This window comes from Phyllobates terribilis, unplaced genomic scaffold (assembly GCF_046119375.1).
Source record: "Phyllobates terribilis strain yellow unplaced genomic scaffold, ASM4611937v1 Scaffold_11__3_contigs__length_659146591, whole genome shotgun sequence".
In the NCBI taxonomy this organism is placed as follows: Eukaryota; Metazoa; Chordata; class Amphibia; order Anura; family Dendrobatidae; genus Phyllobates; species Phyllobates terribilis.
The window spans coordinates 122527603-122543532 of NW_027362771.1; the positions used below are offsets into that span (position 1 = coordinate 122527603).

Sequence of the window (15930 nt, forward strand, 5' to 3'; positions counted from 1 at the left end):
ACATACCAGGATTGAGATGAGGGGTGCCATGTATATCAAATTTGGGATGAGGGGGCTATGCATACCAGGATTGGGGATGAGGGGTGCCTTGCATACAAGGATTTAGGATGAGGGGTGCCATGCATATCAGGATAGGGATGAGGGGTACCATGCATACCAGGATAGTGATGAGTTGTACCATGCATACCAGGATAGGGATGAGGGATGGGGTACCATGCATACCAGGATTGGGGATGAGGGGTGCCATGCATACCAGGATTGGGGATGAGGGTTCCATGCATACAGGATTGGGGGAGAGGGGTGCCATGCATACCAGGATTGGGGATGAGGGGTTCCATGCATACCAGGATGAGGGGCGCCATGCATGCCAGGATTGGGGATGAGGGGTGCCATGCATACCATGATTGGGGATGAGGGTTCCATGCATACAGGATTGGGGGAGAGGGGTGCCATGCATACCAGGATTGGGGATGAGGGGTTCCATGCATACCAGGATTGGGGAAGAGGGGTGCCATGCATACCAGGATTGGGGATGAGGGATGCCATGCATACCAGGATTGGGGATGAGGGGTGCCATGCATACCAGGATTGGGGATGAGGGATGCCATGCATACCAGGATAGGGATGAGGCGTGCCATGCATGTCAGGATTGGGGGTGAGGGGTGCCATGCATACCAGGATTGGGGGTGAGGGGTGCCATGCATACCAGGATTAGTGTTGAGGGGTGTCATGCATAGCAGGATAGGGATCAGGCGTGCAATGCATACCAGGATAGGGATGGGGGCAGCACATAACAGGATGGAGGAACAGGATTGGGGAGCACAAATACCAGGATTAGAGATGAGCGGTGTTCGACTTGAACTGTTCGCCATTCTCAAATTTGAGCGGTTTTGGGCGATTTGAAAAAAATTCGGCTGTTCGAGGTTATGTTCGATAACTGTTCGTGCACCAAAATCATAACTGGATTTTTTCTCAGTAATGATGAAAATGAATGTTAATACGCAGTTTGAGTGTACAGCGGGGCGGGGGGAGGGGCAGGGGATGGATCTCTGCAGGAATAATGAAGATCTCCATTTTTTTTTTCTCTTTCCCGCATTTACAGTGGGGAGGTGCAATCTGTCAGCCTATCAGCAGCGCACACACAGAGCGAAGTGTTTTTTTTCACACAAGCAAGGGCATGTGTCATTGGCAGTGTATGTCACATGTCCTTGCCCTATAAGACCCAGCCATTTTCACCGTCGCCACCATTTTCTCACTGCTGCAGCTGCGTGTTAGACGGCACCGCTGTTGCTGTGTGCGCTATACCTTGTTAATTTCAAGCCAATTTTCGCAAAAATCTACAGATAGCTTGGGAGTAGAGAATAGTTGTGATTGCAGTCCTTTTAAGGACTAGGTTACAGCATTTCCTACGACTTTTATCAGGCAGGTCTGTGCTCTTAAATAGATAGGTTGGGAGTAAAGACTAATTGTAATTGCAGTACTTTTCAGGACTAAGTTACATCAGTTCCTATCAGTTTTTGCCAGGCAGGTCTGTGCCAGTGCTGTGCAAGTTTTTTTCACAGCATTTGGCTAAATCTAGCAAAGTAAATCCTTTTTGGCCTATTGCAGAGTATGTTAGCCAGTGGAGTAGCCTATCTGTGTTGCAAGCTACACCACCTGTGTATAGAATACCAATTTTTTTACTGCACCTAGTGAAGTAAAACCTTTTGGGCATAGCATCATTCTATTAGTCCATCTATACTGACCTCCATAAGGTTGCAAATTGAATATAATTTTTTTCTGCATCTACCTCTGAAAAAATATTTGGGCTTCTAGCTGCGTGTGGGACTTGTTCTATTAGTCCATCTATACTGACCTCCATCAGGTTGCAAATTGAATATAATTTTTTTCTGCATCTAGCTCTGAAAAAATATTTGGCCTTCTAGCAGTGTGTGGGACTTGTTCTATTAGTCCATCTATACTGACCTCCATCAGGTTGCAAATTGAATATAATATTTTTCTGCATCTAGCTCTGAAAAAATATTTGGCCTTCTAGCAGTGTGTGGGACTTGTTCTATTAGTCCATCTATACTGACCTCCATCACGTTGCAAATTGAATATAATTTTTTTCTGCATCTAGCTCTGAAAAAATATTTGGGCTTCTAGCTGTGTGTGGGACTTGTTCTATTAGTCCATCTATACTGACCTCCATCAGGTTGCAAACTGAATATAATTTTTTTCTGCATCTACCTCTGAAAAAATATTTGGGCTTCTAGCTGTGTGTGGGACTTGTTATATTAGTCAATCTATACTGACCTCCATCAGGTTGCAAATTGAATATAATATTTTTCTGCATCTAGCTCTGAAAAAATATTTGGCCTTCTAGCAGTGTGTGGGACTTGTTCTATTAGTCCATCTATACTGACCTCCATCAGGTTGCAAATTGAATATAATATTTTTCTGCATCTAGCTCTGAAAAAATATTTGGCCTTCTAGCAGTGTGTGGGACTTGTTCTATTATTTCATCTATACTGACCTCCATCAGGTTGCAAATTGAATATAATTTTTTCTGCATCTAACCCAGACAATAGTTTTGGCCTAATACCACAGTTTGGCCCCTCAGCTCTGCTCGGTTCCCATCCATTGTTTTTTTGTGCAAACAACTCCAGAGTTGTGAATTAGTTAACCACCAAAATGAGTGGAAAAAGGCCTGCTGCTGGTGGAAAGGGTAATAGGCGTGTTGTGAAGGGGAAAAAAGGTTGTGTCCGTGGAGTAGGTGTTAAAGCAACAGTAACATCTGCAGAAGAAAGACCATCTTCCAGCAAAACTAAAATGTCTACTTCTTTTAGCTGACAATATGATAAGATCCCTTTCTTACGGCCTACAAATTCCAGATGAGGCACAAAAACAGCAGGTGCTTCAACGGATATCAAGTGCTCCTTTAAGTGGGCTCTCCTCCACATCAACTTCAACATCACAAATACTCCAGTCCTCAGAGGTGTCACCCCAATCGCACTTGCTTCCTCACAGCTCCCAAATCTCCAGCTGCCCGTGTGAGTATGAGGTAGAACAGATGGTTGAGTCTGCAGTGCTGTTTACTCATACTATAGCCTGGGAATCAGAGGTCGGCTCCAGCGCTTCTGTGAATCCAGACGAGGAAATGATCTGCACTGATGCCCAGAATCTTTATGAGTCGGATCCAGGACCAGACGCAGAAGGTTCTGACCATAATGTAGACCCTCATTCCCAAACTGTAACTCCTGTTGGTGGAGACAATGAGGAAGACGATGATGAGACTCAAATACCTGATTGGAGCGACAATTTTAGTTTTTTGTCAGGGCAGGAACAGGTTGGCTCTGAGGACGACAGGTGTGATAACACACAGGGTGATGATGATGAGGTTGGAGATCCCACTTACTGTCAACCCACAGTCAGCCAAGAGATGAGGTCAGCAGAGGAGGTGGAGGAGGATGCTAGTGACGATGAGGTCAGGTTGCGCCTTCCTCGACAGAGACGTAGTACTGGAAGCACGTCAACAACTGCATCCTCAAACACAACTCTGCCTCTGACCACAAGTCGTGGTGGCTCTTCAGGTCGCATGGGTGCTAAGCCTTGCATAGCCTGGGCATTTTTTCAGATCGATAAAGATGACCCAACTCGTGTTTTCTGTAACATTTTTCAACAAAAGCTAAGTAGAGGCCAAAAAATACATAGTTTGAGTACTTCATGCATGAACCGGCACATGGACATGAAGCATAAGTTGCAGTGGGAAGCTCACTGTGCTTCAATGCGGCCTAGCCGGCCAGGTCAAACACCTTCTGCCCCATCTTGTGCATCTGCGGCCTCTTCATCCTCTGTGACTGGGGGGACAGCAGTCACACCTGTTTTGGGACGCAGACCTGCCACCTCTTTACCCGCAACAGCCAGCGTGATTGGCAGGTCATCATTTTCTTTGGAGGTGGTAACACCAGCTGGTGTTGAGCGCTGTCCGACATTGATAGCACCACCTTTGGATCAATGGAACCTAACATGTCCGCCTGCATCTTCCTCACAGACCGGCAGTTTGCCGGGGACACCCTTATCAACCCCGTCTAAGCACAACAGCCAGCCCTCAGTCCCTCAGATGTGGACAAGTGAAAGACCATTTCCTCCTAGCCATGAGAAAGCTAAGAGGTTGAATTTCACCATCTGCAAGCTCTTGGCTACAGAAATGCTGCCTTTCCGCCTGGTGGACACAGAGGATTTTCGAGACCTTATGTCCGTCACAGTGCCCCAGTACCAGATGCCCAGTCGGCACTACTTCTCAAAGAAAGGTGTGCCTGTGCTCCACCAGCATGTCGCACACAACCTCACCGCTTCTATGAGAAACTCTGTGTGTGACAGGGTGCATTTCACCACAGACACTTGGACCAGTAGGCATGGACAGGGGTGTTACATGTCGCTGACTGGGCACTGGGTAACAATGGTGACAGCAGGACAAGGGGCTGCTGTCCAAGTCTTGCCGTCCCCACGAGTTGTGCGTCAATCCTCTTTATGTCAAAGTTCCTCTACTGCTTCTGCCTCCTCAATCTCCCCTCGGTCCTCCACCTGCACCCAAAGCCTGTCTGGTCATGCCACAAGCTTTCTAACTGCGCAGAAGGGATCCTGCACACGTCCTTACTATGCTGGCAGTAGGGCTCAACGTCATCAGGCGGTTTTTACTTTGAAATGTCTGGGAAATGTGAGTCACACAACTGAGGAGTTGTGGTCAGCTCTGGAGAACCAATTTCATGAATGGTTGTCTCCACTGGAACTGAAACCAGGGAAGGCCGTGTGCGACAATGCTGCAAACCTGGGTGCGGCCCTTTGCCGGGGCAATCTCACACTATCCCGGACTAGATGGCCTTCTGCAGAGGGCACTGTCGCTGTGTGCTCACTTCCGCCGTTCGCATCCCGCAGCTCAGCGACTTACATCTCTACAGAAGTCATTGGGCCTGCCACTTCACCGGCTAAAATGCGATGTGCCTACCCGGTGGAATTCAACTCTGCACATGTTGCAGCGACTGTGGCAGCACCGACAAGCCCTGGTGCAATACGTTCTGACTTATAGCCTGGGCCAACGGGATCCAGAGGTGGGGCAAATCACGCTGGAGGAGTGGTCTCAGATCAGGGACCTATGCACCCTTCTGCACAGTTTTGAAATGGCGACGAAGATGTTTAGTGGTGACGATGCCATTATCAGCATGACTATTCCAGTGATTTACATGCTGGAGCACATGTTAAACAGAATTCGGAGTCAGGTGGTGCAACAAGATGAGGTGGAGGAAGTAGAGGAGGAGGAGTTGTATGCGGAAGGGCTAACATCTGCAAGGTCCAGACGGTCGGCAGCACCAAGGCTGCAGGCATGTGATGGTGGGGGAGATGGTTTTACCAGGGCGCATGGTAGCAGCCAAACTAGTGAGGAAGGTGCAGGAGCCCAGGAAGAAGTGGAGGACGAACTGATGGAAGACTCATCAGATGAGGGAGACCTTGATCACATTTCTGTTGTGCGAGGTTGGGGGGAGAGGACAGAGGAAGGAAGCATGATTGTTACCTCACCACCAACACAACAGGGACTTTGTGCTACTGGATGCGCAAGACACATGAGTGCCTTCTTGCTGCACTACCTGCAACATGACCCTCGAATTAGGAGAATTAGAAATAATCCTGACTACTGGGTTGCCACACTGTTAGATCCCCGGTACAAAAGTAAATTTGCAGAAATAATTCCTGCCATAGAAAGGGATGCACGCATGCAGGAGTATCAGCAGAGACTGTTGCAGAATCTTACATGTGCATTTCCACAAAACACCAGTGGTGCACGTAGTGAATCTCACAGTTCCAACTTGCCAACCGTGGGACCGTCGAGTGTTCAGCACTCAAACCGTAACAGAAACACAGTATCTGCTGGTAACATCAATTTTGCGGAATCATTTCACCACTTTTTTAGCTCATCCTTTGCAAGGCCACAGGAGACAAGAAGTCTGACACATAGTCAACACCTAGAGACGATGGTACAGGAGTATCTCCATGTAAACATTGAAGCCATGACTGTGTCACTGGACCCTTGCTCTTTTTGGGCTTCCAATCTGGATAAATGGCCGGAGCTCGCCACTTACACCTTGGAGATCTTGTCATGCCCCGCAGCCAGCGTTCTGTCTGAACGTGTGTTCAGCGCTGCTGGTGGTGTGCTGACAGATAAGCACACGCGGCTCTCCACTCATAATGTAGACAGACTCACGTTCATAAAGATGAACATATCATGGATCCGAAACGACTTTTCTACCTCTGTGTCATCCTGGGGAGAGTAAAAGCTTGATGATTGGTTAAAATCACCTCACCAACCGTTTTAAGCTTTCAATTTACTAATCATGTTTATCTGTATCTTGGCTGGAAAATAATTTGGGCTTTGTAGCAGTGTGCAGTACTGATTCTATTAGGCCATCTATACTAAGCTCCACCAGATTTAAAATTAATAATAATTTTTAGCTGCATCTAGCCCGGAAAATAATTTTGGGGCTCCGAGATGCGCAAGACACATAAGTGCCTTCTTGCTGCACTATCTGCAACATGACCCTCAGATTGTCAGAATTCGAAGTAATCCTGACTACTGGGTTGCCACACTCTTAGATCCCCCACACTCTTCGATCAACCTTTTCATTTTAATAAAGACCAAAAAAATGGTCATTTTTGAAATTGTAAGCATTAGCAGGTTATTAGAAACTGAAATCAAACAGTTTTCAACTCAAAACTTTATTCTAGGTGATGTTACATTTGCACATAGGACCCCTTGTTCGAAAGGAGCTTCTGAACTCTCTCGTCCATTGAATTTGTCAGGTTTTGGATGGTTTCTGCTTCAATTGTTTTGCATGAGGACAGAATACCCTCCCAGAGCTGTTGCTTAGATGTGAGCTGCCTCCCGCCATCATAGACACTCCTTTTGATGATGCTCCAGAGGTTCTGAATGGGGTAGTGGTCAGGGTAGCATTGGGGTCACACCATAAGTTTGTCCCCTTTTATGCCCATATCAGCCAGAGATGCAGATGTGTTATGTGCAGCATGAGACGGTGCATTATCATGCATGAAAATGATCTTGCTGGGGAATACACGGTTCTTCTTCTTGAACCATGGCAGGAAGTGCTGTTTGAGAAAATCCACATACATTATGGAGTTCATCTTTACCCCTTCATGGATCCTAAAGGGGCTGACAATCTCTCTCCCCATGATTCCAGCCCAAAACATTACTCCACGTCCTCCTTGTTGGCGCTGTAGCCGTGTTTGCGTGGGGTGTCCATCAACCAGCCATCCTCCACTCCATCCATCTGGACCATCGAGCGCTGCACGGCACTCATCCGTGAACAAAACAGTTTTGAAATCAGTCTTCATGTAAAGTTTGGCCCACTGGAGCCGTTTCTGCTTGTGTGCAGTGGATAGAGGAGGTCGACAGGATGGCATACGCACAGCTGCAAACCTCTGAAAGACCCTGCATCTTGTTGTTCGGGGGACGTTGGAGGCACCAGCAGCTTCAAAAACTTGTCTGCTGCTATGACAAGGCTTTTTTGCCGCTGCTCTTTTAACCTGACGTAATTGCCTGTAGGAAAGAGTCCTCAATTTGCCCTTATCAGCACGCACACATGTGTACTGTGAATCAGCTACATACTTCTTGATTGCCAAGACACTTCATCCTGATCATCGCACAATGTTGATTGCAGTCATGCCTTGACCTAAACACTCCACAATTTGTTGCTTCTCAGCAGCCGACACATCCTTTTTCTTTCCCATTTTGGCAGAAAATGTAGGCTGCTTAATAATGTGGGACAGCCTTCTTAAGTAGTCTTGCCGTTCATTGGACACACCTGCCAAACTAATTAGCACAGGTGTCTGCAATTGCTTACAGTGATATAAAGAGCCCTGACACACATCAGCATCAATGAGTTTAACTGACAAACAAACAAATTCTTCCCTTATCACTCCTAAACACTTTTTGCATAATAATTTGGAACACAGTGTACATGTGCTTTTCCACAAAACACCAGTGGTTCACGTAGTGAATCTTACAGTTCTAACTTGCCAACCGTGGTCTGTATGGAGTTGTTCAATAAAGGGCCCAAAATTAAGATAACATAGACGGGAGAGGTCTCTATGAATAGGAATTCCTAAGAACTTGATACCCTGTGAGGGCCAGGCAAAGGGAAAGTTGGACTGGATGGAATCCTGTATGGATTTGGGGAGGGAGACATCGAGGGCCTCAGACTTCGCTGTATTGATTTTAAAATTTGACCATGTAACAATGTGATCTATTTCAGCCATAACAGCAGGGATGGATATATGTGATTGAGTGATATATACTAAGACATCATCAGCAAATAGAGAGCACTTGTACTCGGTGCCTCCCACCTCAATCCACCTAATATTGGGGTTATGGCGAATTGATGAGAGCAGGTGCTCCGTCACTAGGATGTATAAGCGAGGGGACAGAGTACATCCCTGCCTTGTCCCATAGGTGATTATGAAAGGTGATGAAAATGTTCTGACGCCCCCCCTGGGCCTTGGGACATCCGGAGCCGGACCCTTTTTGGTGGATGCTGGTGGTTGTAGTCTCCGTGGCGGCGACCCGGTTCCGTGGCTCAGGGTGGTCAAACCAGTGGCGGAACTATTTATGTGGTTTTGATGTTTAAATGTCCGACTACGCCACCCGTGGATTGCGGTCAGAGTGAACTGCCGCTGCAGGACAGACCGCTGAGGCTGGTGTTGTGGGTGCAGCAGAGCGTAGCATAACTCCCCACGGGAGGAGTATAGCCTCAGTGCAGTGTATGCGGAGGATGGGGGTGATGGTGCAGGGCAGCAGCAGTAACGACACGGAGTCAGTGATGCAGTCCAGGGCCTTTACTCATAGTTCTTATTATCCAGACCACTTCTGCAGGTAACGGCTGCCCACGTCGTACTGTGCTCACCAGGTGAGGGGCTCAGACAACTCCCAGATAACTTTGGAGCGCTTCACAGGACCCCCTTTGTGTGTCCTTTGTCTGGCCTTTCTTACCAACCCTTCTGTCCGGCTGCCTCGGACCTCCTCTTGGTAAACTTGGCGCCAGTTTCCCTGACCCTATGTGCTGCCCTCCTAGCGGGTGTAGCGAGGGGCTGCGCCACATAAAATGTCACAGCCTCCGGTTTCTAGCTAAGGGTCGTTTCCCGCCTCCACTAGTTTCGGGGACCGGTCTCCCCCTTTGGCCTGACCCCTCCACGCAGGTGCATTCGGGTGTGCGGTGGCGACTCGCCCATCCACACCCCTGGGATCCCTTCGTTCCTCGTTCCTGGAGCCTTCTCCGCTCCTCTTCCTTCCTTCTCCCTCTTCCAGGCCTCGGCCTCTGTTACTAGGCCCGCCTCTGGAGCAGAGCTCATGCAGAGCCCCTGCTCCCTGTCACTTCTGCTCAGACTTCTCTGCACTGAACTAAGATGGTGCCCACCTTTTATACTCCCTTCTCAATGCACCCAGGAACTGCTTCCTCCCTGCTCCTGCACTACAGGGTTCCCCTTCCTCAGTGTTCCCTCCCCCCAATCCAGCCAGGGACAGGGACTGTCGTGCCCATCTCAGGGGCATATTGGTCGCCCTGCCCCACGGCAATGTGGTGTAATGCATGCAGGTGTCGGGGTCCTGATCCACACTCAATCCTTACCTAAGAGTGAGATATCACACCTCTGGGTGAGGTGCAATACCTCTGCAGCAACCGAGCCCTCGGGGTGCTACAGTTCCATTTATCTTCAGCCTAGGTGACGCATTGCGATACAGGGCCGTGATTTTGGCTATAAAAGGGTCCCCTAGACCCCTACCCCAAGCTTTTTAAGAGAATAATATATGGCGTGCCAGGAGACTCTATGGAATGCTTTCTCAGCATCCAACGAGAGTATCTAATTACAAATTTTTAACTGCATCTAGCCCAGGAAATACTTTGTGCCTAGTAGCAGTGTCTGCTAGTCAGCGGATTATCCCAGCTGTTAAGCAAGCTACACCACCTGTAGTTTGGACACTTAATTTTTTCAAAGGAAATGCTTCGTGACCACGGGATACTCAGTGAAGAGCATCAGGAGGCACCCCAAGGCATAGGGGCTGGGACTGGCGGTAGGACGCCTTGCAGTGGACAGCCAAGCTCGATCCTTATAAAGCTTTTTAACTGCAGCAGCTTTAGTGGACGCCCTTCAATAGATCCTTGTAAAAGGATTTAAAGTGTATTCATTCAAATTAGAGAGACAATTTAAATTAAAAAGCTTAGAGCTGCCTCCACCACAGGGGGGCTCGCTCGACCCACCAGCGGACATGCACCAGTATTGGGAGAGGGGGGCTGGCCGTCAGGGTCCACCGCGGCTCTGGCACAAACGGAGGTGGCACGGGCAGGAACGGACTGGCCGTGTCGGCTTCTCACTTTTTGGATTTTAGAAGGGCATGACATGCCTATATCTGTGACTCCTCCTACTTTTACTCCTCCACCTCTTTTCTTTTCGCATGACTATATGTACTTGTCACTTTTCCATGTGTTAGTTGTGTCTTCTGAGCAGTTTGTCAGCTTTTGGGCACCTTTGAAGGTGTTTTCTATGTGTTTCTATGTGTTTTTGTTTGCCTGCCATTGGTTTTAACGGTGTTCGAAGGTGTTCGACGAACAGTTCGACGAACAGTTCGGCGAACACAAGGGTATTCGACGAATCGAACCGAACTCGAACACTACGGGGGTGGCTCAACACTAACCAGGATGATGGCAGCACAAATACCAGGATGGGGGCAGCACAAATACCAGGAGGGGAGCAGCACATACCAGCATGGGAGACCATATACCAATAAAAATGCTCGCCACCCGGGCATAGAGCTGGTTTAATAGCTAGTACATAAATATGTGTGTGTGCCTGTTGCATGTATATTTATCAGTAACAATAGATGTTGCATCTTCATTTGCAATCTTTAGCAGCCTGAAGGAAGAGGAATATTCCTTTATATAAAATATCTGATATGTCAGTGTTTTACTGGTATAAACTAGTCACATTGTCTCATAATCCATTATGTAGTAGCAACACTGTTCTAAAGTTTCACATATTCTGCAAGATTGTTAATGTTTGTAAGATCATAAATAATACAGTTTTATTCCCATCCTAAGAGACTTTTGTCTTTCAGTTTGTTCAGAAAAATTGCTTCTAGTGAGGCCTTGCAGTTTATTTGCACAGCAATATTATGGCACACAAAGGCATTAAACACATCAACAGAATGAGTGCACTGCTCTTATAAGACGTTTTTAGTTTAGAAATAAGGGTGTCATTTAGAAATCATCATTTCAGCACAGAAAGTGAGGACACTTTTAACTACAAGAGATTATTACCTTCCAATGAATAATGAAACAAAGAAATGCAATGATAGTAAAGTTCCCACACGGCATACAGAGTAAAAAATGCAGTGTATTACCTTTGAAGAATGGCTGAATTGTAAAGTAAAGAAATCCTTATTATATATAGCCAGATAAGGACAGGGCCACACAGTTTTGTCTTACAACAGCTAATAAGTAAATGTTGATATACACTTTAGTTAGTTGTCAACTGAATCATCATTCGGATGACGGCTTTTCCATCAACCTGACCCATTCATACAGATGTATGCCTAGCTCACGGTGCTCTCAGTGGGGATAGGGGAGTAAACCGATGCCAGTAGCTTACCTCCTAGGAAGGGGCACAGCTAACTCCAATCGCAATAGTTAAAATGAGGTGGTCTATAGCAACTGTGTCACTGTAGCACTTAAAAAAAGAAAAAAAAAATACCAAAACTGATGTTTTTAGTCATCTTTCAATCCCAATGGTATAACAAAAAGTTGCATGCATCTCAAAATGAAAAATAAAAACTACATCTCTGCTCACAAAAAGAAAGCTCTTAAAAATTATAACCTTATGGTCTAAATTTGCTTTAAATGTTGATACAAGACAATTTTTTTTATTTTTTTTTTAATACTAATAATTTGATAAAAACATAAAAAATGTATCGTGCACTTATACTCACTTGCAGGATACATTTTTATTAGGCTATAAAATCTTCAAAAACGAATCTTCAAAAACAAAATCTACTATTTTTCCGTTTCAATCCCTCAAATATTTTTGTTTTGTTTTCCTCTGCAGTATATGGTAAATTAAATTGTACTATTAAAAAATAAAACCCATTCTGCAAAACTCAAGTCCTAATAGGGCTATGTTGATGTGAGAATCAAAAAGTTATGAGAATAAAAACACAAAAGCAAAAAACAAAACTGGCCCAGTCTTTGAGCAGGGTCTCCAGGTCTTTGTTCATATCTTTAGAGAAGCACTCCAATCAAAGTGTTTATCCTCTTAATATATTGCAATCATCATATTATATAGCACTGTGTAGTTATAATTGCTTATTTTGCCTTTTTACCCAGCTAATTCTACTCTTTTCTCTGCTCTATGTAGAAACAAGAAGTCTCTTTTCCCTGCAGAAATTATTCCACTCTTCGGCTCCTGACTGAGCAGCTCTGCTCCTTCCTCCTGCCAGGGACTTTTGCAGTGACTCATGACTCATACAGGGAAAAAAGGCTTCCTGTTTCTACATAGAGCTTAGAAGGATTCAGCTAGTCAGTTTTTAATCATGTGATGTCATAGACCCAATAAAAAACAGAAGAATTATCTGGGTAGAAAGGCAGAATGAGCAATTGTAAGTACAGAGTGCTATATAATATGATGACTGAAATATATTAACTTTGATAGGAGTGCTTCTTTAACAACCTTTATCTCAACAGTGAGCAATATCAAAATTCTGGTCAGAATGGGGAAGATTGTCCCATGTCGGTAGATTTAGAGATAAAACATTTGACCTTGTATTGCATATTTGTGGCCAAGGGAAAAAAAAAATCTCATTAAGCATCAAAATTTCTGAGCATAAAAGAACAGGAAATGGAATACATGGAATAGAATACACTCCTCTTGTACTGACATTTGTTATACAACATTTTCTTCTTCCTTTAAAGGTGTCAATTTTTTTTGTTCCTTTGTTTTCTCGCTTTTATTAAAAAAAAAACAGCATTTAAGTACCTGAAAACAATTATCCTTGAGGCTTACAAATTAAAACCTTTCCTTGTATTGTCAGATAAGCTGAAGTCCTTTGGTTGCATTTCTTAGCCTTTGATTAATCCTACTGCCTGCTATTCACTTTTCTTGTCAGTGCTTAACAAAGGTTCTGGCTGAAATAGTTCAGGAAGCTTATTTACCTTCCAATGCCCTGCCACCTTTGATTACATTCCATGTGGATTTATAACTATCGCTTCACAATGCTAGGTGACCTTTAAGGCACATCTGATAAAATCCAGAGGTCACAGATTGCTGCTGTTGAAATTGTTTCTAACAATGATGTAACTTGGAGGAGCCCCCCCTCCCTCCTCTTCCTTCCATTTTGCTGCTAAAAGTTAGCTGGAAATTAACATGAACTAAATTAATGGTTTAATTTTACAGGAGAAAGAAGAGGGTGTACGGAGCTCCACTGGGGAAACAAGCTTTTGTCTTTGTTGATGACCTAAACATGCCTGCCAAGGAGAAATATGGTGCCCAGCCTCCCATTGAACTGCTTAGGCAATGGATTGACCACGGCTACTGGTTTGACAGGTGCAATAAATATTAATTAGCGTGCTTGGCTACAGAGGAGTAATGATATACACTGTTTCTCTGAAGCGTTAAATTGTTGTATTAGTCTTTATAATTTCTCATCTGCTCAGACACAACAGGAAAACATTTTGAATTACAAGATTCTTTGCAACATAAAGAAATGGAGATTCACACATTGCAGTAAATTACAGTTTAACAAGGGCATCTTACTTACTTTTTACATCATTTTTATATATTTTGGAGGTGGCTTGTTAATACTTTAGACAGGACATCTAGTGTTTAAGTGCATTTCCCAAAAGGACATGAGTATTCGTTTTTGAATGTGTGTTTTCTAAAGATGCAATTATCCCAAAAAACTATTTTAATCTGCATACACATATATATTTTAAAGGAATTAGAAACTTACAAGTTTTAACATCCATTTCTCTTATAACAGGCATTTGAAAAAAATGTCTTTTGGATTGAACCTAAATTGCAAGTACCTCTGATTACTACATACTTCAAGATGTTTTTAGATTTAGGTTCCGTAATACTTCTTTTTACTATTGATTTATTCAAATTCATTGTAATAAAAGTCATAGAATGATAGTTTGCATCAAGTTTTCAATAAGTTTTTGAGTTCTTTTCTTTAAATTTTATGTACATTGTTCTAATTCTGATACATGATCCATGGAGTCGTAAGGTGGTGCCCATAGACGGTTCGGATATGATGCTTTACTTTTTTATGTGTCCAGAATTTATTCAGACGACATAGCATTTCTTTTATGCAGATTCATTTGGGGGAATTGCAGCATGCTCTATATTGCGGAGATATTCCTGTGCTTATTGAAGTACCATTTGTCAGCATACAGGTTATCTATACAGGAGGTCTGTAAGATGAAATTGTAGGGACTATGTGTGCCACTACTAGTGTTGAGCCACCCCCGTAGTGTTCGAGTTCGGTTCGGTTCGTCGAACACCCGTGTGTTCGTCGAACTGTTCGTCGAACTGTTCATCGAACACCTTCGAACACCGTTAAAACCAATGGCAGGCAAACAAAAACACATAGAAACACATAGAAAACACCTTCAAAGGTGTCCAAAAGCTGACAAACTGCTCAGAAGACACAACTAACACATGGAAAAGTGACAAGTACATATAGTCATGCGAAAAGAAAAGAGGTGGAGGAGTAAAAGGAGGGGGAGACACAGATATAGGCATGTCATGCCCTTCTAAAATCCAAAAAGTGAGAAGCCGAGACGGCCAGTCCGCTCCTGCCCGTGCCACCTCCGTGTCGCCGGGTTTGTGCCAGAGCCGCGGTGAACCCTGACGGCCAGCCCCCCTCTCCCAATACTGGTGCCTGTCCGCTGGTGGGTCGAGAGAGCCCCCCTGTGGTGGAGGCAGCTCTAAGCTTTTTAATTTAAATTGTCCCTCTAATTTGAATGAATACACTTTAAATCCATTTACAAGGATCTATTGGAGGGCAAGTCTCATGCCAGCAGCCGCGTAATTCCAGCTCCAGTAGCGTCCACTAAAGCTGCTGCAGTTAAAAAGCTTTTATAAGGATCGAGCTCGGCTGTCCACCGCAAGGCATCCTAGTGCCAGTCCCAGCCCCTATGCCTTGGGGTGCCTCCTGATGCTCTTCACTAAGTATCCCGTGGTCCCGAAGCATTTCCTTTGAAAAAATTAAGTGTCCAAACTACAGGTGGTGTAGCTTGCTTAACAGCCGGGATAATCCGCTGACTAGCAGACACTGCTACTAGGCACAAAGTATTTCCTGGGCTAGATGCAGTTAAAAATTTGTAAGTAGATACTCTCGTTGGATGCTGAGAAAGCATTCCATAGAGTCTCCTGGCACGCCATATATGATTCTCTTAAAAAGCTTGGGGTAGGGGTCTAGGGGACCCTTTTATAGCCAAAATCACGGCCCTGTATCACAATACGTCACCTAGGCTGAAGATAAATGGAACTGTAGCACCGAGGGCTCGGTTGCTACAGACGTATTGCACCTCACCCAGAGGTGTGATATCTCACTCTCAGATAAGGATGGAGTGTGGATCAGGACCCGACACCTGCATGCATTACACCACATTGCCGTGGGGCAGGGCGACCAATATGCCCCTGAGATGGGCACGACAGTCCCTGTCCCTGGCTGGAGTGGGGGGAGGGAACACTGAGGAAGGGGAACCCTGCAGTGCAGGAGCAGGGAGGAAGCAGTTCCTGGGTGCATTGAGAAGGGAGTATAAAAGGTGGGCACCATCTTAGTTCAGTGCAGAGAAGTCTGAGCAGAAGTGGCAGGGAGCAGGGGCTCTGCAT

The 15930-nt window shown here is 45.2% G+C and overlaps 1 protein-coding gene across 1 annotated transcript in view; it reads left to right on the forward strand.

Annotated features, from left to right (window-relative positions):
• Nucleotides 1-15930, forward strand: part of LOC141165727 (dynein axonemal heavy chain 3-like) — a 2796342-nt gene that overhangs the window by 1662800 nt on the left and 1117612 nt on the right. Inside the window, exon 43 of the mRNA XM_073651577.1 lies at nt 13486-13635. Coding sequence (XP_073507678.1) covers nt 13486-13635 — 150 coding nt within the window. The remainder of the gene's footprint in view (nt 1-13485; nt 13636-15930) is intronic.